The 18673-nt window shown below is 52.7% G+C and overlaps 2 protein-coding genes across 11 annotated transcripts in view; one reads left to right on the plus strand and one right to left on the minus strand.

The window, feature by feature from the left end:
• The window catches only part of LOC105484653 (solute carrier family 25 member 23), a 25540-nt gene extending 7916 nt beyond the window's left edge, over window positions 1–17624 (minus strand). The window contains exons 1-9 of one of the 9 annotated variants that reach the window (XM_011746498.3): window positions 17378–17621; window positions 16101–16227; window positions 15079–15166; window positions 13998–14109; window positions 12163–12321; window positions 11927–12079; window positions 11584–11691; window positions 9598–9765; window positions 232–382 (exon numbers count right to left, since the gene is read on the minus strand). In XM_011746498.3, the coding sequence (XP_011744800.2) occupies window positions 232–382; window positions 9598–9765; window positions 11584–11691; window positions 11927–12079; window positions 12163–12321; window positions 13998–14109; window positions 15079–15166; window positions 16101–16227; window positions 17378–17533 (1222 nt within the window). In that variant the 5' untranslated portion in view covers window positions 17534–17621. Of the gene's footprint in view, window positions 1–231; window positions 383–9597; window positions 9766–11583; window positions 11692–11926; window positions 12080–12162; window positions 12322–13997; window positions 14110–15078; window positions 15167–16100; window positions 16228–17377 lie in introns of all 9 variants that reach the window. The other 8 variants (XM_011746485.3, XM_011746492.3, XR_011617919.1 and 5 more) reach the window with 8 other exon arrangements.
• Window positions 16231–18673, plus strand: part of LOC105484683 (crumbs cell polarity complex component 3) — an 8862-nt gene continuing 6419 nt past the window's right edge. The window contains exons 1-3 of one of the 2 annotated variants that reach the window (XM_011746528.2): window positions 16231–16408; window positions 18010–18227; window positions 18544–18664. The gene's annotated coding sequence lies outside the window, so the exon portion shown is untranslated. Of the gene's footprint in view, window positions 16409–18009; window positions 18228–18312; window positions 18665–18673 lie in introns of those variants that run through there. The other variant, XM_071087952.1, reaches the window with a different exon arrangement.

The raw sequence follows: 18673 nt of genomic DNA on the forward strand, positions 1-18673 counted from the left end.
AGCTAAGTCTGCAAGGGATCTCTTCCTGTACTCACTGCATCTGTTTTCCTAGTTAATCCTCAGCTCCATGAAAGTAAAGGACTCTCATTTAAATGTCACAAGTGGGGAAACTGAGGCCCAGAGAAACCCATCCAAATCCAGGAGGGGATCCCAGCCCAGGGCTTTACCTGGGAGAAGCTGGGGCCCAAGCGATGGGACTCTCCCTGCCCCATCCTCCCGCCCAGGCCTCACCTTGTGCCTGCATGCGGGTCCGGACCAGGGCCAGGGGGTAACTGGCTATCTGGCCGCAGGTGCTGGATATGGTACCGCAGGCCAGGAGCACGAGGATGCCTGGGTCTGCCGAGTCGTGGCTGTACTGCTGAAGCCACCAGTTCTTCAGAGTCTGGAGTGGAGAAGGGAGTAGGGAAGGTTGGGGTGGGTGACCCCAGGACCCTGGCTTCAAAGGTCTTGCTGGCCGGTTCTGTATCCCATGACAGCTGCTACTAGCTGAGCACTTAGTACCTCCTAGGGGCTGAGCCAGCCCTTTCCCTGCATCCCCTCACCCAGTTCTCATCTGGACCCTCTCTGGTAGGTGGAATAAGGGTCCCCTGTACTGACTATGCCCTAATCTCTGGAACCTCTGCATATGTTACCCAAGATGACACAAAGGGCTTTGTAGATGGGATTCAGTTAAGGATCTTGAGATGAGATTATTTTGCATTGTTGGAGTGGCCCAATGCCATCACAAGGGTCCTTCTTTTTTTTTTTAATTATTATTATTATTCTGAGATGAAGTCTTGCTCTATCATCTAGGCTGGAGTGCAGTAGCATGATCTCAGCTCACTCCAACCTCCACCTCCTGGGCTCAAGTGATTCTCTTGTCTCAGCCTCCCAGGTAGCTGGGACTACAGGTGTGTGCTACCACACCTGGCTAATTTTTGTATTTTTAGTAGAGACGGGGTTTCTACCGTGTTGGCCAGGATGGTCTCAATCTCCTGACCTTGTCATCTGCCTGGCTTGGCCTCCCAAACTGCTGGGATTACAGATGTGAGCCACTGTGCTCGGCCTCATTATTTTTCTTTTTATACAGATGGAGTCTCATTATGTTGCCCAGGCTGGTCTCAAACTCCTGGGCTCAAGCGATCCTCCCTCCTCAGCCTCCCAAAGTGCTGGGATGACAAGCCACCATGCCTGGCACAGGGCCCTTCTTCTTTTTTCCCCCCGGAGATGGAGTTTCGCTCTTGTTGCCCAGGCAGGAGTGCAATGGTGCAATCTCGGTTTATTGCAACGTCTGCCTCCCGGGTTCAAGCGATTCTCCTGCCTCAGCCTCTCAAATAGCTGGGATTACAAGTGTGTGCCATCATGCCCGGCTAATTTTTGTATTATTAGTAGAGACGGGGTTTCACCATGTTGGCCAGAGTGGTCTCAAACTCTTGACCTCAGGTGATCCACCTGCCCCGGCGGCTCAAAGTGCTGGGATTATAGGCGTGAGTTACCGTGCCTGGCACAAGGGCCCTTCTAAGAGCTAGAAAAGTAGGTTTAAAGACAGAAGAGGCCGGGCGCGGTGGCTCAAGCCTGTAATCCCAGCACTTTGGGAGGCCGAGACGGGCGGATCACGAGGTTAGGAGATCGAGACCATCCTGGCTAACACCGTGAAACCCCGTCTCTACTAAAAATACAAAAAACTAGCCGGGCGAGGTGGCGGGCGCCTGTAGTCCCAGCTACTCCGGAGGCTGAGGCAGGAGAATGGCGTGAACCCGGGAGGCGGAGCTTGCAGTGAGCTGAGATCCGGCCACTGCACTCCAGCCCGGGCTACAGAGCAAGACTCCGTCTCAAAAAAAAAAAAGACAGAAGAAGCAGCAAGAGAGAGATTGGAAGATGCTATGTTGCTGGCTTTGAAGATGGAAGGGACCACAAGCCAAGGAGTGCAGGCGGCCTCTAGAAGCTTTGTCAAGGCAAGGAAACAGATTTTCTCCTGGAGCCTCCAGAAGGAACACAGCCCTGCCAACATCTCGATTTTATAAAGCCCAGTAAGACCCCCATTTTGGATTTCTGACCTCCAGAACTGTAAGGTAATACATTTGTGTTGTTTTAAGACACTAAGTTTATAACTTGATCGCTTGCAAGAAGGGTAAAGAATAAATTAAAAACGGCCGGGTGCGGTGGCTCACGCCTCTAATCCCAGCACTTTGGGAGGCCGAGGCGGGTGGATCACGAGGTCAGGAGATCGAGACCATCCTGGCTCACACGGTGAAACCCCGTCTCTACCGAAAATACAAAAAATTAGCCGGCGTGGTGGTGGGTGCCTGTAGTCCCAGCTACTCGGGAGGCTGAGGCAGGAGAATGGCGTGAACCCGGGAGGTGGAGCTTCCAGTGAGCCAAGATTGCGCCACTGCACTCCAGCCTGGGTGACAGAGCAAGACTCTGTCTCAAAAAAAAAAAAAAAAAAGAATAAATTAAAAACAACAACAGCAACAAAAGGCTGGGCATGGTGACTCACGCCTTTAATCCCAGCACTTTGGGAGGCCGAGTCAAGAGGATTGTTTGAGCCCAGCAGCCAGAGACCAGCCTCAACAACATAGCGAGACTCTGTCTCTACAAAAACAAACAAACAAACAAACAAAAAAACTGGATGTGATGGTGCATGCCTGTGGTCCCAGCTACTCAGGAGGCTGAGGTGGGAGGATTGCTTGAACCCAGGAATTTCTAGTGAGCTGGAATGCATTCCAGCCTGGGCGACAAGAGTAAGACTCAGTATCAAAAAAAAAAAAAAAAAAAAAAAAAAAGTTGGGCCTGGTGTCTCACGCCTGTAATTCCAGTGCTTTGGGAGGCTGAGGTGGGCGGATTTCTTGAGGTTAGGAGTTCGAGACCAGCCTGGCCAACATGGCAAAACTCCATCTCTCCTAAAAATACAAAAATAAACTGGTATGGTGGCAGGCACCTGTAATCCTAGCCACTCAGGAAGCTGAGGCAGGAGAATCGCCTGAACTGGGGAGGCGGAGGTTGCATCGAGGCAAGATCACACTACTGCACTCCAGCCTGGGCAATAAGAGCAAGACTCTATCTCAAAAACAAACAAACACTCTCCAAAGACAGTCCTGTGGCAGATGCTGTGAGTATACCACCTTCATCCCTTCCCACTCTAATTCAGACCTGCCGACTTCTTACTGCCAGCATCTACCCAAAGACTTTGCTTGTGGACTTTCTCTGAACCCAGGCCAGCCTGCTCTGACCACTTAGGAATGGGCAGGAAGCACTGGGAAATTAGCATCTTCAGATGCAACCTTCAAAAGACTGGCTTGGTGTATCAATACCCCAGCTCCCTCACCTCTCTGATGCAGAATGTCCTATGTTGCCTCCCACAGGTTTCTAGAGGGCTGGAACTCCATTTGCTAGGAATGGTAACTTGCTTGATAATATACTGTTATGGGTTGAATCATGTCCCCACTTTGGGGGGGAACATGTTGATGTCCTGACCCCCAGTACCTTAGAAGGTGACGTTCTTTGGAAATAGGGTCTTTGCAGATCTAATTCGTTAAGATGAGTAGGGTAGTAGGGTAGACACTTAGGCCAGTATGACTGGTGTCCATAGAGGAGAAAGACAGAGACACACAAAGACAGAGACACACATGGAGAAAGACAGCCAGGTGACAGCAGAGGCAGAGATTTGAGTGAATGTATCTACAAGCCAAAGAATGTCCAGGGTTGCTGGGAACAAGTAGAAACTGAAAGAAGGAAGGAAGGATTCTCTCCTACAAGTTTGAGAGGGAGTATGGCTCTGCTGACACCTTGATTTTGCACTTCTGGCCTCCAGAACTGTGAGACAATAACTTTCTGTTGTTTTAAGCCAACCAGTTTGTGATACTTTGTTACAGCAGTCCTAGGAAACTAACATACTCATACTGTATGCATTGACTCCCTGTCTCATTACCTCCCTAATAAATCACTCACGTCCAATAAATCCCCTCACGTCCCAGTTTCAGGGTCTGTTTTGGAAGGATCTCAAACTAAGACCAAAACTATTATTATTATTGAGACAGGGTCTTGCTCTGTCACCCAGGCTGGAGTGCAGTGGTACAATCTCAGCTCACTGCAACCTCTGCCTCCTGGGCTCAGGTGATCCTCCCATCTCAACCTCCTGAGTAGCCAGGATTACAGCTGTGTACCACCACACTTGGCTAATTATCTTTATTTTTATTTTATTATTATTTTTTGAGACAGAGTCTCACTCTGTCACCTGGGTTGGAGTGCAATGGCACCATCTCGGCTCACTGCAACCCCACCTCCCAGGTTTAAGTTATTCTCCTGTATCAGCCTCCCAAGTAGCTGGGATTACAGGCATGTGCCACCAGGCTTGGCTAATTTTTTGCAATTTTTTTTTTTTTTTTGAGACGGAGTCTCGCTCTGTTGCCCAGGCTGGAGCACAATCTCGGCTCGCTGCAACCTCCACCTCCCAAGTTCAAGCAATTCTCCTGTCTCAGCCTCCCAGGTAGCTGGGATTGCAGGCACACACCACCACAACCAGCTGATTTTTGTATTTTTAGCAGAGACGGGGTTTTACCATGTTGGCCAGGATGGTCTCCAACTCCTGACCGCAAGTGATCCGCCTGCCTCTGCCTCCCAAAGTGCTGGGATTACAGGAGTGAGCCACCACACCCCTTCCCTATTATCTCTATTTTATAGAAAAGAAACTGAAGCTCAGGGAAAGTTACTTGCCCAAAGCTACAAAATAAAGGTGAGAACTACCATTCACAGCCACATGTGAATCTAGAACTGTACGCCTGAAGGCTTTAGGGTGGCTAATCCCTTCTGAAGCCTTCTGCCAAGGTGACTGTAAGAACAAGACCTTCTTTACCTTGTGGCTGGGAGAAGCTTGTAAGTTTCATTTCCTATGCCAATTCTAATCCACCAGAAATTGCTGCCTGAAACTGGAATTGTGTTGAGGGGGACTCAGTGCTGTGATGGATTAGTAATGCCTAGCCCAGGCACAGACTGGGTAAAACAGGCAAGTACTTAACATTATTGCCTTTGCAACTTTAGAAGCCTTCTGTTGGGTCTAGAACAGCACTTGCCAAATAGATGTTTAATGGGTTATTATTAAGATTAATCTATTGAAAAGAAGTTCTAAAGATGGCTGGGTGCAGTGGCTCATGCCTATAATCCCAGCACTTGTTTTTTTCTTTTTTTTTTTTTAGAGATGCAATCTTGCTCTCTTGCCCAGGCTGGAGTGCAGTGGCGCGATCTCAGCTCACGGCAACCTCTGCCTCCCAGGTTCAAGCAATTCTCCTGTCTCAGCTTCCCGAGTAGCTGGGATTACAGGTGCCCACCACCACACCCAGCTATTTTTTGTATTTTTAGTAGAGACGGGGTTTCACCATGTTGACCAGGATGGTCTTGATCTCATGACCTTGTGATCAACCTGCCTCGGCCTCCGAAAGTGCTGGGATTACAGGTGTGAGCCACCGCGTCTGGCAACCCCAGCATTTTGGGAAGATGAGGTGGGCGGATCACTTGAGGTCAGGAGTTCAAGACTAGCCTGGCCAACATGGTGAAACCCTGTCTCTACTAAAAATACAAAAATTAGCCTGGCGTGGTGGCGCGCACCTGTAATCCCAGCTACTTGGGAGGCTGAGGCAGCAGAATTGCTTGAATCCAGGAGGCAGAGGTTGGAGTGAGCTGAGATCGTACCACTGCACTCCAGCCTGGGTGAGAGAGAGAGAGACTTTGTCTCAAAAAAAAAAAAAGAAAAAAAAAGTTCTAAAGACTAGATTAATATGGAAAGCACTGGGTTAAAAACAAAAACGTTAAATCTCTTTATTAAGAGACTTCTTGGAGCCTTTAAGGGACAAACACAGATTTTGAAACTCCAAGAGGGTCCAGGTTTCTAAAACCTCTTAGACTTCTAAAGTCCCTTTTTGGGCAAAGAATGCATTAAATAAGATTTTGCCTCCTTTCTTTTTCTTTCTTTTTTTTTTTTTTTTGGAGACAGGGTCTTGCTCTGTTGCTGAAGCTGGAGTTCATTGGCATGATCACAGCTCACTGCAACATCTGCCTACTGGGCTCAAGCAGTTCTCCCATCTCACCCTCCTGAGTAGTTGGGACTACAGGTGTGCACCACCACACCTGGCTCTTTTTTTTTTTTTTTCCCTGAGACGGAGTCTCGCTCTGTCGCCCAGGCTGGAGTGCAGTGGCGCGATCTTGCTCACTGCAAGCTCTGCCTCCCGGGTTCACGCCATTCTCCTGCCTCAGCCTCCCGAGCAGCTGGGACTATAGGTGCCCGCCACCACATCCAGCTAATTTTTTGTATTTTTAGTAGAGACGGGGTTTCACCATGTTGGCCAGGATGGTCTCGATCTCCTGACCTCGTGATTCGCTCGCCTCGGCCTCCCAAAGTACTGTGATTACAGGTGTGAGTCATGCGCTCGGCCACCTGGCTAATTTTTAAATTGTTTTGTAGAGACTGGTCTCGAACTCCTCGGCTCAAGCAATCCTCCCACCTCAGCTTCCCAAAGTGCTGGAATTACAGGCACAAGTCACTGCCCCTGGCTGCATCTTATTTCTACTCACAACTCTTTTTTTGTTTTCGAGATGGAGTTTCACTCTGTCACCTGTGCAGTGGCGAGATCTTGGCTCACTGCAACCCCCACGCCCTGCCCCAGGTTCAAGCGATTCTCCTGCCTCAGCTTCCTGAGTAGCTGGGATTATAGGTGCCCGCCACCATGCCTGGCTAATTTTTGTATTTTTAGCAGAGACGGGGTTTCACCATGTTGGCCAGGATGGTCTTGAACTCCTGACCTCAAGTGATCCACCGGCCTTGGCTTCCCAAAGTGCTGGGATTATAGGCGTGAACCACCGCGCCTGGCCTCTCCTCACACTTCTTTTTTTTTTTTTTTTTTTTTTTTTTTTTTGAGACGGAGTCTCGCTGTGTCTCCCAGGCTGGAGTGCAGTGGCGTGATCTCGGCTCACTGCAAGCTCCGCCTCCCGGGTTCACGCCATTCTCCCGCCTCAGCCTCCCAAGTAGCTGAGACTACAGGCGCCCTCCACCACGCCCGGCTAGTTTTTTGTATTTTTAGTAGAGACGGGGTTTCACCATGTTAGCCAGGATAGTCTCGATCTCCTGACCTCGTGATCCACCCGCCTTGGCCTCCCAAAGTGCTGGGATTACAGGCTTGAGCCACCGCGCCCGGCCTCCTCACACTTCTTAATGGCTTCTTATTGCACTTAGAAGAACCTGTCTCCTGCCTTGATCAGTTCCCCCCAGCCACCTGAGACTTCCACTCCTCCAAAAGGCCATATTTGTTCTTGCTTCCGGACCTGGGTACTAGATTTGTGCACACTCCCTTGTGATAATACGCCCAACCCATGGCTTCAATGTCACCTTCTTGGAGGTGTTCCTCAACCCCCCTCCCGCCCACTGTTACTGAAGATGACAAATCCTGGCTCGTGATCTTCTGAGAGCTTTTCTAGGAGCTGAAACTATCTTATTTGCTGGTTGATTGCCTGCCTTGTTTATGGAAATGGGCATTCTAGGATGGCAGGGACCGTGCTGGTCTCAATCAACACGACATCCGCAACAATCTGCACAGGGCCTAGCACAGAGTAGATGCTCAGTAAATAGTCACTAAGCGAATGAGTGAACAATAAAATCAAGGAACAAATGAATGAGTGAGCAACGGTCTTGTCTCATTTGGTTGTCTAGATGCCAGGTGCTGGGGCGGGCAGGTAAAGATGGCAGGAACAGTGTCTATTAGATCAGAATCAGCTACATAATTTGCAGGATCCAGTGCAAAATGTAAAAGGGTGAGGGTCCCTTGTTCAAAAATTATTGACCAGGTGTGGTGGCTCATACCTGTCATCCCAGCACTTTGGGAGGTTGAGGTAGGGGGGATCACCTAAGGTCAGGAGTTTGAGACCAGCCTGCGCAACACGGTGAAACCCTGTCTACTAAACATACAAAAATTAGCCAGGCATGGTGGCAGGCACCTGTAATCGCAGCTACTGGGGAGGCTGAGGCAGGAGAATTCCTTGAACCTGGCAGGTGGAGGCTGCAGTGGGCCCAGATCGTGCCACTGCACTCCAGCCTGGGCAACAGAGTGCGACTCTGTCTGAGAAAAAAAAAAAAATTAAGAATTTCAGGCCTGGCACGGTGGTTCACACCTGTAATCCTGGCACTCTGGGAGGCCGAGGTGGGTGGATCACTTAAAGTCAGGAGTTTGAGACCAGCCTGGCCAACATGGAGAAACCCCACCTGTACTAAAAATACAAAAGGCTGGGCACGGTGGCTCACGCCTGTAATTCCAGCACTTTGGGAGGCCGAGGTGGGTGGATCATGAGGTCAGGAGATCGAGACCATCCTGGTTAACACAGTGAAACCTTGCCTCTACTAAAAATACAAAACAATTAGCTGGGCATGGTGGCGGGCACCTGTAGTCCCAGCTACACAGGAGGCTGAGGCAGGAGAATGGCGTGAACCCGGGAGGCAGAGCTTGCAGTGAGCTGAGATCACACCACTGCACTCCAGCCTGGGAGACAGAGTGAGACTCTGTCTCAAAAAAGAAAAAAAAAAAAAATTAGCCAGCATGGTGGTGCATGCCTGTAATCCCAGCTATTCGGGAGACTGAGGCAAGAGAATTGCTTGAACCCAGGAGGTGTAGGTTGCAGTGAGCCGAGATTGCGCCATTACACTCCAGCCTGGGTGGCAAAAGCGAGACTCCATCTCAAAAATAAATAAATAAATAAAAATAATTTCAAGACAGCAGCAGCAGAGCGTTGCATCAAGCACAGGGCCCTTCTGAGCATGGGGCCCTTTGCGACTTCACAGGTCACATGCCCGTGAAGCAGGCCCTGTCTTGCATACAAAGATTTTGGAGGGAACGCTTGGGGACATCCAGGACCATGCTAATTGGGAAGACCTGGCGATCCCACTAGGAGAAGGTAAAAACTACAGATAAGGCCCCTGGAAGAAAAAGAGCAAGAACTGTCTGGACTGCCTGCGTTGATAAAGGTCTCAAGATGCTGGTGATTGGGTGTGGTTCTTGTGGTAACAGCAGATGCTCAAATGGGCAGGCCCTGAAGATGACCTTGACTTAGAGACAGAGGCCGGGTCTGACACGTGCTTTGGGGAAGTTGGGTGTCTTTGAGACTCATCTTTGCCTGCTTTTTCTTTTTCTTTTTTTTTTTGAAAAGGAGTCTTGCTGTGTCGCCCAGGCTGGAGTGCAGTAGCGGGATGTTGGCTTACCGCAACCTCTGCCTCCCGGGCTCAAGCAATTCTCATGCCTCAGCCTCTTGGAGTAGCTGGGATTATAAACACACACCACCATACCCGGCTAATTTTTGTAATCTTTGCCAGCTCTTATGGTTCTGTCAGCTAGAGTGGTCCCTGACTTTCAGGTGACCTGGGAAGGCTGAACTGCTAATCAAAATTAAGTGGAGAAGTGGGAGAGTCGAATACCTGGAAGGGTTCCCCAGGATTCCCAGGTCCAAAGTGCTCCTCACTTCATAAATGCCTTTCTCTAGCTATAGAAGGTCAACCGAGCCAGCCCCAGGGGAAGGGGAAGGGGTGTCCTGTGGGCAAATCCCAGAGGGGAGCAGGGAGGGAGGGGCGGGCTGCCCACAGACCTCATAGACGGCCAGGTCGATGCCCGCATAGGGGATGATGCCCAGCACGTTGGGCAGGTAGCCGCGGTAGAAGGCACGGGGCCCCTCCCTCTCCAGGATCCGCCTGGCGCAGTCCAGCAGCCCCTTGTACTGGCCCGTCCGGCGCAAGGTCAGCCGTGTCTTCAGCACCTGGGGAGAACCTGGTTATCCCTGGAAAAGCTGCCCCCACCAAATCACTACATCCAGGAATGAAGACACCTAGAAATAGCTACTCTTGAAAACAGATGCCCTGAGAACAACCGAATTTTAAAAACCACCTACTCCAGAATCTTCTGCTATCCCCAAATCTCTATACCTAGAAATAGTTACACCTACCAAAGTGCACGCATGTGGCACCACCAGTAACTGTGTCCTGATATCTTTATTTTATTTTTTGGTCATTTCTGTAGAGATGGGGACTTGCTACGTTGCCCATGCTGGTCTCGAAATCCTGGGCTTAAGCGATTCTCCTGCTTCCACCTCCCAAAGGACTGGGATTACAGGCATGAGCCATCATTCCCAGACCTCCAGTATCTTGTTCCCTTCTGCTTTCATACAGAAACTGTAACTTTCAGCAAGCACACAGCCACTAGAAAGAAAGATGACATTTCCCAGATGCCCTGGGTATGTGGCTATGTCACTATGTCCTAGCCAAAGAAATAGAAGGAAGAGAAAGAGGTACACATGAGGTTCAGAAAGCATCCTTAGAGGTGGGGAGGTGTTTCCTCTTTTGTCTCTTCTTCCTTCTTGGCTGGACTGTGGAATGTGATGAACGGAGCACAAGCAGCCACATTAGTCCACAAGGTTGTGTAACAACAAGATAGACAGAAAGAACCTGCATCTCTGACACTCTGAAGCTACCATCCCAGCCTGAAATGCTCATCTGTAGACTTTGTTGACGTGATTGAAGTTTTTCTTTCTTTTTTTTTTTGAGATAGAGTCTTGCTCTGTTGCCCAGGCTGAGTGCAGTGACACGATCTTGGTTCACTGCAACCACTACCTCCCAGGTTCAAGTCATTCTCCTGCCTCAGCTTCCTGAGTATCTGGGATTACAGGCGCCCACCACCATCCCCAGCTAATTTTTTTTTTTTTTTTTTTTTTTTTTGAGACGGAGTCTCGCTCTGTCGCCCAGGCTGGAGTGCAGTGGCGCTATCTCGGCTCACTGCAAGCTCCGCCTCCCGGGTTTACGCCATTCTCCTGCCTCAGCCTCCCGAGTAGCTGGGACTACAGGCGCCCGCCACCTCGCCCGGCTAATTTTTTTGTATTTTTAGTAGAGACGGGGTTTCATTGTGTTAGCCAGGATGGTCTCGATCTCCTGACCTCGTGATCCGCCCGTCTCGGCCTCCCAAAGTGCTGGGATTACAGGCTTGAGCCACCGCGCCCGGCCCCCAGCTAATTTTTGTATTTTTAGGAAAGACGGTATTTCACCATGTTCATCAAGCTGGTCTTGAACTCCTGACCTCAGGCAATCCACCTGCCTCGGCCTCCCAAAGTGCTGGGATTACAGGCGCTAGACATCATGCCCAGTTGACATGATTTAAGTTTTCTGTCACTTTCAGAATCTGAACAATACACTGCATAACCTGAAACCTGAAATAATTTATCTGAAAACATGTAGCTAGGACAGTCTCTCCTTAGAAGAGGCATAATCATAAACAGTTGGTGACACCTAGATACAACGTCCCTGGGAACGTGCACCCTATCCTTAGAGGACGCATATTTATAAACAGCTGGCTCCTGCAACTACTGTCCAAACAAGGATAACCAACACTACCTTCCCCAGAAATTATATCTCAGTTGTAACACCCAGACAGGCTACATATGAAATAGCATTACTGTGATGAGCTATACTCCAAATCAGAGAGACAAAGGTATAATCCCAATGGATATCATGAAATGCGGAGTGAGATGGGTACAGCAGGCCCCCCACCCTGCCATGGGGCCTCCACCGGGGTCCCTCCTTCTCACCTCCATGGGGTAAATGATGGTTTGGGCTGTGGCACCAGCCAGGGAGCCAGCCACGAAGCGCTCCTGCACATGCAGTGTCTCCTGCTGCCCCAGGATGGCCCTCTTGATCTGAGGCGGGGAGACACAGGGATGGGTAGGACCATGGGGGTTGAACCTTCCTTGCACTCCACTGTTCTCCTGGCTTCCACAGAACTGGCCTGCTGTGGGCATTCATGCAGAGGAGCAGATGCCTGATCCTGGGGAACTGTGTTCACCACCCACCCCCCAAGCCAATTCCATAAATCTTTATGTACAGCCCCGTCTTTCCTGTGGCAAGTACATTCCTCCCTGTACCTGCCCTCACCTGCTCATAGGCCATGAACTTGATAGCTGACTCAGGGGCAATCTTGAGTACATTAATACCATTGCCACGCCACAGGGAGCGGATGCCCCCCTCGAGGACCATGCTTCGAAGCCCCCCCAGGATGTTCAGCCGGTTGGTCTTTGAGGCATGGACCTGAATGGGGAGACAACAGCTTGGAGGTCCCCTCCCAGATGTCAGGCCTTGGGGAGGGGGCAGATCTCTCCAGGGTCCCTCACCTGCATGAAGACCTTGAGGCGGTCCAGAGGGGCCGTGCCTGTCCGTGACACGGCGCCTGCCACTGCGCCGGCCACCAGCTGCTTCCACCACATGCCCGTCAGTTTTTCCTGCTTTGAGAACTCATCCGGCACTGTCAGGCATTCGCCAATGTCCAGGACCTGAAGATACAGGTGCTGGGGGTGTCATGCCATGGTAGGGACAGGGAGATGTGACTCAGTCCTAAATAGGGGAGTTTCCTCCATGAATCCTAGGATACCCTAGAGTCTGCCAATGACTCTTGCTTGGAGATCCCAGAAGAGTCCTGTTGGGTCCTACCAGGTGTCACCAAAGCATCTAACCTAGCAGCCTCCTTAGAAGATCCCAATATCCTACTACCAAATCCGACCATAGGATGTGCCAAATCCCACTAAAGAATCCTATTCAAGTATCTGCCACATAAAGATCCCTCCAGGCTGGGCGTGGTGGCTCACATCTGTAGTCCCAGCACTTTGGGAGGCCAAGGTGGGAGAATTCCTTGGGGGCAGGAGTTCAAGACCAGCCTGGGCAACAGAGCAAGATCCCATCTCTACAAAAATTGGCCAGGCATGTGCCTGTAGTGCCAGCTACTCAGGAGGCCAAGGCGGGAGGATTGCTTGAGCCCAGGAGTTCGAGGCTACAATGAGCTATGATCATACAACTGCATTCCAGCCTGGGCAACAGAGTAAGACCCTGTCTCTAATAGCAAAAAAAAAATCCCTCCAGGGCAAATGAGATTCTACTGAAAGATCCCACTCAAGGGTTTTCCATATAATGATTCCAGAAGATCCCTCCAGGGCCATACAAGATCTTACCAGGCACCTCCCATATAAGGACCCCAGCAGATCCTTCTCAGGGATCCACCAGATCTCATAGGGATCTCCTCCACAGGGAATCCCTGTGCAAGAATTATCTCCTGTCTAGAATTTCCAACCAAAGTCCCCATGAATCCTCTGGGGTGGGAGTCTCTGGATCTCCAAAGAGGTTCTCACCGGATCCCACAGATGGATCCCCCTCCGGATGCTACAGGACACATTGCTCATAGATACTTCACCCAGGAACTAGGGTGAAGCAAATCCCCACTACCCTCTCTAGTGGCTCCCACTGGATCCTCTGAAGACTGTGTTTTTTTTTTGAGATGGAGTCTGGCTTTGTCGCCCAGGCTGGAGTGCAGTGACATGATCTTGGCTCACTGAAAGCTCTGCCTCCCGGGTTCACGCCATTCTCCTGCCTCTGCCTCTCTAGTAGCTGGGACTACAGGCGCCCGCCACTACGCCCGGCTAATTTTTTTTTGTATTTTTAGTAGAGATGGGGTTTCACCATGTTAGCCAGGATGGTCTCAATCTCCTGATCTCGTGATCTGCCTGCCTCGGCCTCCCAAAGTGCTGGGATTCCAGGCGTGAGCCACCGCGCCCAGCGAAGACTGTGGTTTTTGAACGATTCCGTTCAGTGGTAGAATCCTTTATCCAGGCAGAGAACCCAGCAGAAGGGAGCTGTGTGGGTGGAAGGTGGGAGGCCTGGTGCCCCATCTGGTGAGCTCTTTCTTTCCTGCACCCGCAACCCCCGCACGCTGTCCCCAGAGGCCCCGATGTAAGTCTCAAGGACTGCGCTTCAATCAGACAGCAGAGATGTCCCAAATGGGACCCTTGAACCCCAAGTGGAGAAAGAGGAACAGACCCTCATTCCTCAGCTGCTGCCAGTGCCTTCTCCTTCTGGAAAGTCCTGGCCCAGCCCGTCCAAGCCCAGGGGAGATCGGAGCAACGCCCCCCCTGGGGAAGAGGGCACAGCCTTCAGCCAGGGAAAACCACCCCCACCTCACCGTGGAATGCTTCCAGAAATACAGCACGTCCTCCACATTTTCCAGCGAATGCAACAGGAAGTGGTCGCGCCATTCTTGCCAGTCAATGGTCATTGTGCCGTCTCGGTCCATGCTGAGGGAAGAGTGAGGGTGGAGGACAGGCTCAGTGCCTGGGGGTGGGCTAGGCTTGGGTGAAGTTCTGCTAGGTTTTGCAGTTTGGGAGGTTCAAGTCCTCATATCAACCCTATTGGAGATGTAGCAGTATTGCCATCATTTTTTTTTTCTTCTTTTTTTTTCTTTTGTTTTGAGACAGAGTCTCGCTCTGTCGCCCAGGCTGGAGTGCAATGGTGCAATCTCGGCTCACTGCAACCTCCGCCTCCCGGGTTCAAGAGATTCTCCTGCCTCAGCCTCCCATGTAGCTGGGACTACAGGTGCACACCACCACGCCCAGCTAATTTTTGTATTTTTAGTAGAGTCGGGGTTTCACATGTTGGCCAGGATGGTCTCGATCTCTTGACCTCGTGATCCACCTGCCTCAGCCTCCCAAAATGCCAGGATCATAGGGGTGAGCCACCATGCCCAGCCACATTACCCTCATTTTCTAGAGGGGGAAACTGAGGCTAAGAGAGGCAACTGGTCCCAGATCTGTCTGGCTTCAATTTGAATTTTTCTTTTTTTTTTTTCCAGACAGAATCTCATTCCGTCACCCTGGTTAGAGTGCCCTGGCATGATCTTGACTCACTGCAACCTCTGCCCTTTGGGTTTAAGGGATTCCCGTGTCTCAGCCTCCCAAATAGCTGGAATTACAGGCATGTGCCACCACACCCGGCCAATGTTTGTATTTTTAGTAGAGATGGGGCTTTACCATGTTGACCAGGCTGGTCTCGAACTCCTGACCTCAGGTGATCCACCTGCCTCCATCTCCCAATGTGCTGGGATTGCAGATGCGAGCCACCGCACCTGGCCAGATCTGTCTGACTTCAAAGCCCCAACCTCTCAGCTGTATCCTCCTTGGGACTGGGTCTGGAGCCCAGAAGACAGAGATGGCCAAGGGGTCACTGCGTCCTGAGTTACTTTGGATTCCAGACCCCCAGTGACTCACCTGTGCAGAATTTTCTCCGCCTGCTCCAGCGTGATGGAAATGCCCAGAGCTCGGAAACTCTGTTGGATCTCAGAGACGTCAATGTGACCTGGGGAGGGGGCCGGAGGTGGGGAAGGATGTGCGTGTGAGGACACCTGGGGAGCCCCAGAACCAAGGATCAGAACAGCTTGGAATGGAGGTGGTCTAGCAAGATCAGGGGCTCCAGAAACCCAGGACGAGGTTTGCAGCAGGGCTCTGGGGGGATCCCTGACTCACTGGGGTCAGAGAGGTGGAACCGGGAAATACTGGGGCGGCTTCTCTGTTCTGTGAATGAATGAAGGAATCCAGGGGTAACTGGGGGTCTCTATGCCATGGGGAATTGAGAGGCAATATCCGCAACCCAGATGCTGCTATGAGGGGATCTCTGTCCTACGGGGTACCCAGGAACAGCATAGGGTATCTTTGCCCCGTAGAAAAACCTAAGGGTGCCGGGCGCGATGGCGCACGCCTGTAATCCCAGCACTTTGGGAGGCCGAGACGGGCGGATGACGAGGTCAGGAGATTGAGACCATCCTGGCTAACACTGTGAAACCCTGTCTCTACTAAAAAATACAAAAAAGTAGCCGGGCGAGGTGGCGGGCGCCTGTAGTCCCAGCTACTCGGGAGGCTGAGGCAGGAGAATGGCGTGAACCCGGGAGGCGGAGCTTGTAGTGAGCCGAGATTGTGACACTGCACTCCAGCCTGGGCCATAGAGCGAGACTCCATCTCAAAAAAAAAAGAAAGAAAAAAAAAAAAAAAAAAAGAAAAACCTAAGGGTAATTATCAGGGTTCTGCCCCAGAAGGGAAAAGAGGTGGGATGGGCTGGCTGGGCCTCGAACCACCTAGCTGGGGGGTGAGGAGCGCTCCTGAAATAGCCTGTGAGTCATCAGGGAGAAGCGGCCCTCCCCCTCTCCTCCTAGGCTGCCAGTTCTAACCCCATTGATGTCTCTAGGGCCCCCACAGCCCTATCCCTGGGGGCCTGCAGGCAGGCGGCCCCACCTTACCGTCCTGGTTCCGGTCAAGACTGTGAAACATGAGCAGCAGACGCTGTTCCCGCTCCTGCAGGTAGCGGGAAAATTCCTCCAGGTCAAGCCCGCCATCTGGGTCAGCGTCACCCTCAGAGGAGATACCCTGGCAGAGGAAAAGGGGACAGGTGACTCCAGCAACCTGCTCCTGATCTGGAGGGGACGCACGTCACCTTATGCCTTAGGAGCCCAGAGCCCCCAGTGCCTTGAGGAAGGGGACAGAAGATATCACCTCACTTCTCCCTCAGTCGGCTAGCTTCTCAGTCAGATCCCTACAGCCACCACAGGTCTGTGCCGTGGGTGTGAGTGGTCTAGTTTTCCTGGTGAGCAAACTGAGGCTCTGCAAGGTCAAGCCACCAGTTCAAGGTCACAGAACCAGGAAATGGTAACCTTGGGTTCTCGTCTCTAAAGCCTGTCCTCCCAGCCGTCTCTTGTTTTTAGTTTTTATTTTTTTTTTAGGTACCTCATTCCTGTTGAACCCAACTGCCTCTTTAAAAAACCCTGTCCACATGGGGGTCCTAGGAGTTCCCTTTGGAGGCAGCCCTGGGTGATGTGGGGTAGGAGAGAACCAAGCGGAGTAGCTGAGGCCTTGGTTTTTCCCAGTTGGGAAGTGGGAGGTTGGACTGGTCTCGGGGACACTGTGGTTGTTTTAGGGCGATCTGGGGCTACAGGTGTGGGATGGGCCTGCAAGGTGGAGGTGGGGGTGGCGGGGGGGCAAATCCTTGTGATAGGTGCATTTTCAGCTGCTGGTGACCGCAGATAGGATTGGGTCCCTGGCTGGGGCAGCCCGGGACAGTGAGCCAGGCCCGTGAACAGCCCATGAAAGGGCAGGCCAGGGAATGTAAACACAGGGACGGGGGTAGCTGCAGGCCAGGGCAGTAGGTGCCCAGAGGATGGAGGGTGTGTCTCCTGGAGGTGGGAGCAGGGCACGTCTTGGGCTGTGCAGTCCGGAGGAGGGTGTGTCCCGGGCAGTGGGCAAGAAAGCGCCCCCATCTCTTCCCAGGCAGACGCCCCCTGCTCCCAGGGAGGGGGATCGGGTGTTGGCCGCGGAACTGCAGACTTGGGGCCTCGGCAGACCTGTCTTGAGCGATTCCGTTAGGCCAAACACGAGTGGGTAGGGGGAAGGAGATAGAGACACAGACCCTGGAGTCTAGCCACAGGTAGTCCCTGGTGGCTCCGGCCGCCCCATTCAGGGGCTTGGGTGACCGCGAGCGGGCGGGGCCGGGAGGGGAGGAGGTCCCCGGGAGTGGGGGTACCTGTTGGGCGCCGGGGTCTGGGTTGCCCCCGCCCAGCCTGGCCAGCCCCTGGCGCAACTCGTGCACGTCCACGCGGCCATCCTTGTTACTGTCCAGCTCCTCGAACAGGCGACCCCAGCGCTGCCGCCGCTCCGCGTCACCCGGGCTCCCCCGCATGGCGCCCGCCCGGGGGGGAGGGGAGGCCCGGCAGCGGCGGCCTCAGCGGGGGCTTCTCGGCTCCCCCTCCCCCCCGGGACCCCGCAGGGTCAGCTCCCGCGGCCGCCGGCTCCGCAGCCTCCGTGCAGCCCGCTGGGCTCTGGCACTTGCGGGAGGTGGTGACTGCTAGCCGTCGCCGCCCGCGCCAGAACTTGCGTCTCCTCCCCCGACCCGCATTGGGGGGAGGGGACCGAGGGCGGAGCTGGGGGCGTGGGGAGGGAATGTCTGGGATGGTCTGGTATTGCACAGCCGAGGGAACACAAGAGTTCTTTCTGGGAAGAGGGGCTAGGGAGCTCAGTGGTCTCAGAGTTCCGCCTCTGCGTGCCTCAGTTTACCCTTTTCCCCTTTGCCCAAGGAGGCAAGGTAGAGAGCTGTCGGGGATTGGGTTTCATAATCCCCTTCCACTTGACCTCCCCGCCACACCCACTAATCTTCAGGAACTCAAGTTCTCGCTTCTGCCAGACGCACGCAAGAACCCTGCAACATCTCGCTCTCTCTCTGCCCGCCCACGCCCGACACCTTCTCCTCTCGGCCGCAGAAACAGAAGATCCAGGCGCTATGCGCTCCCACTGTCCTTTCCTCCCGCCCGCGCGCCTCCTTTCTCGGTCCCACTCCGATCGGGAAACAGAAAATCAACACGCGGCGCGGCTGCAAGGTCGGTTTCCTATTGGTCAGCGCCGCCTGGGCTGAGCCCGCCCGCCCCGCCTCTTCTCCCACCTGGGCGGGGCCTCTCCGCGGACCCCCGGCGCCGCCTGCCCGCAGTCCAACCACCTGCCAGGCGATCTTAAAGAGGCCGCGGCCGCATTGAGACGCTGCGCGGCATGGGGAGGGGGTGGCTCAATGTCCCGGGCGCGGGGTTGAGGATCCCAGTGTTCGAGCGCTGGAGGCGGGGCCCCAGCCTGTAGCACTCGCTGCACCTGCGGAATGTCCCTACTACTAGTTTCAGGCGCAGTTTCTCTATTCACCATTAGGGGGAAGGCAGCCCAGACCACTTGACAGCGAATAATAACAAAAGCTCACTTTGATTCAGTGCGTTGCACATGCCAGGGCTTTTACTCACCTCTCGCGTCGTCGTTGCCGAAACCCTATAAGGTAGGTGGT

The sequence above is a fragment of the Macaca nemestrina genome, chromosome 20 (assembly GCF_043159975.1).
Source record: "Macaca nemestrina isolate mMacNem1 chromosome 20, mMacNem.hap1, whole genome shotgun sequence".
Taxonomy (NCBI): Eukaryota; Metazoa; Chordata; class Mammalia; order Primates; family Cercopithecidae; genus Macaca; species Macaca nemestrina.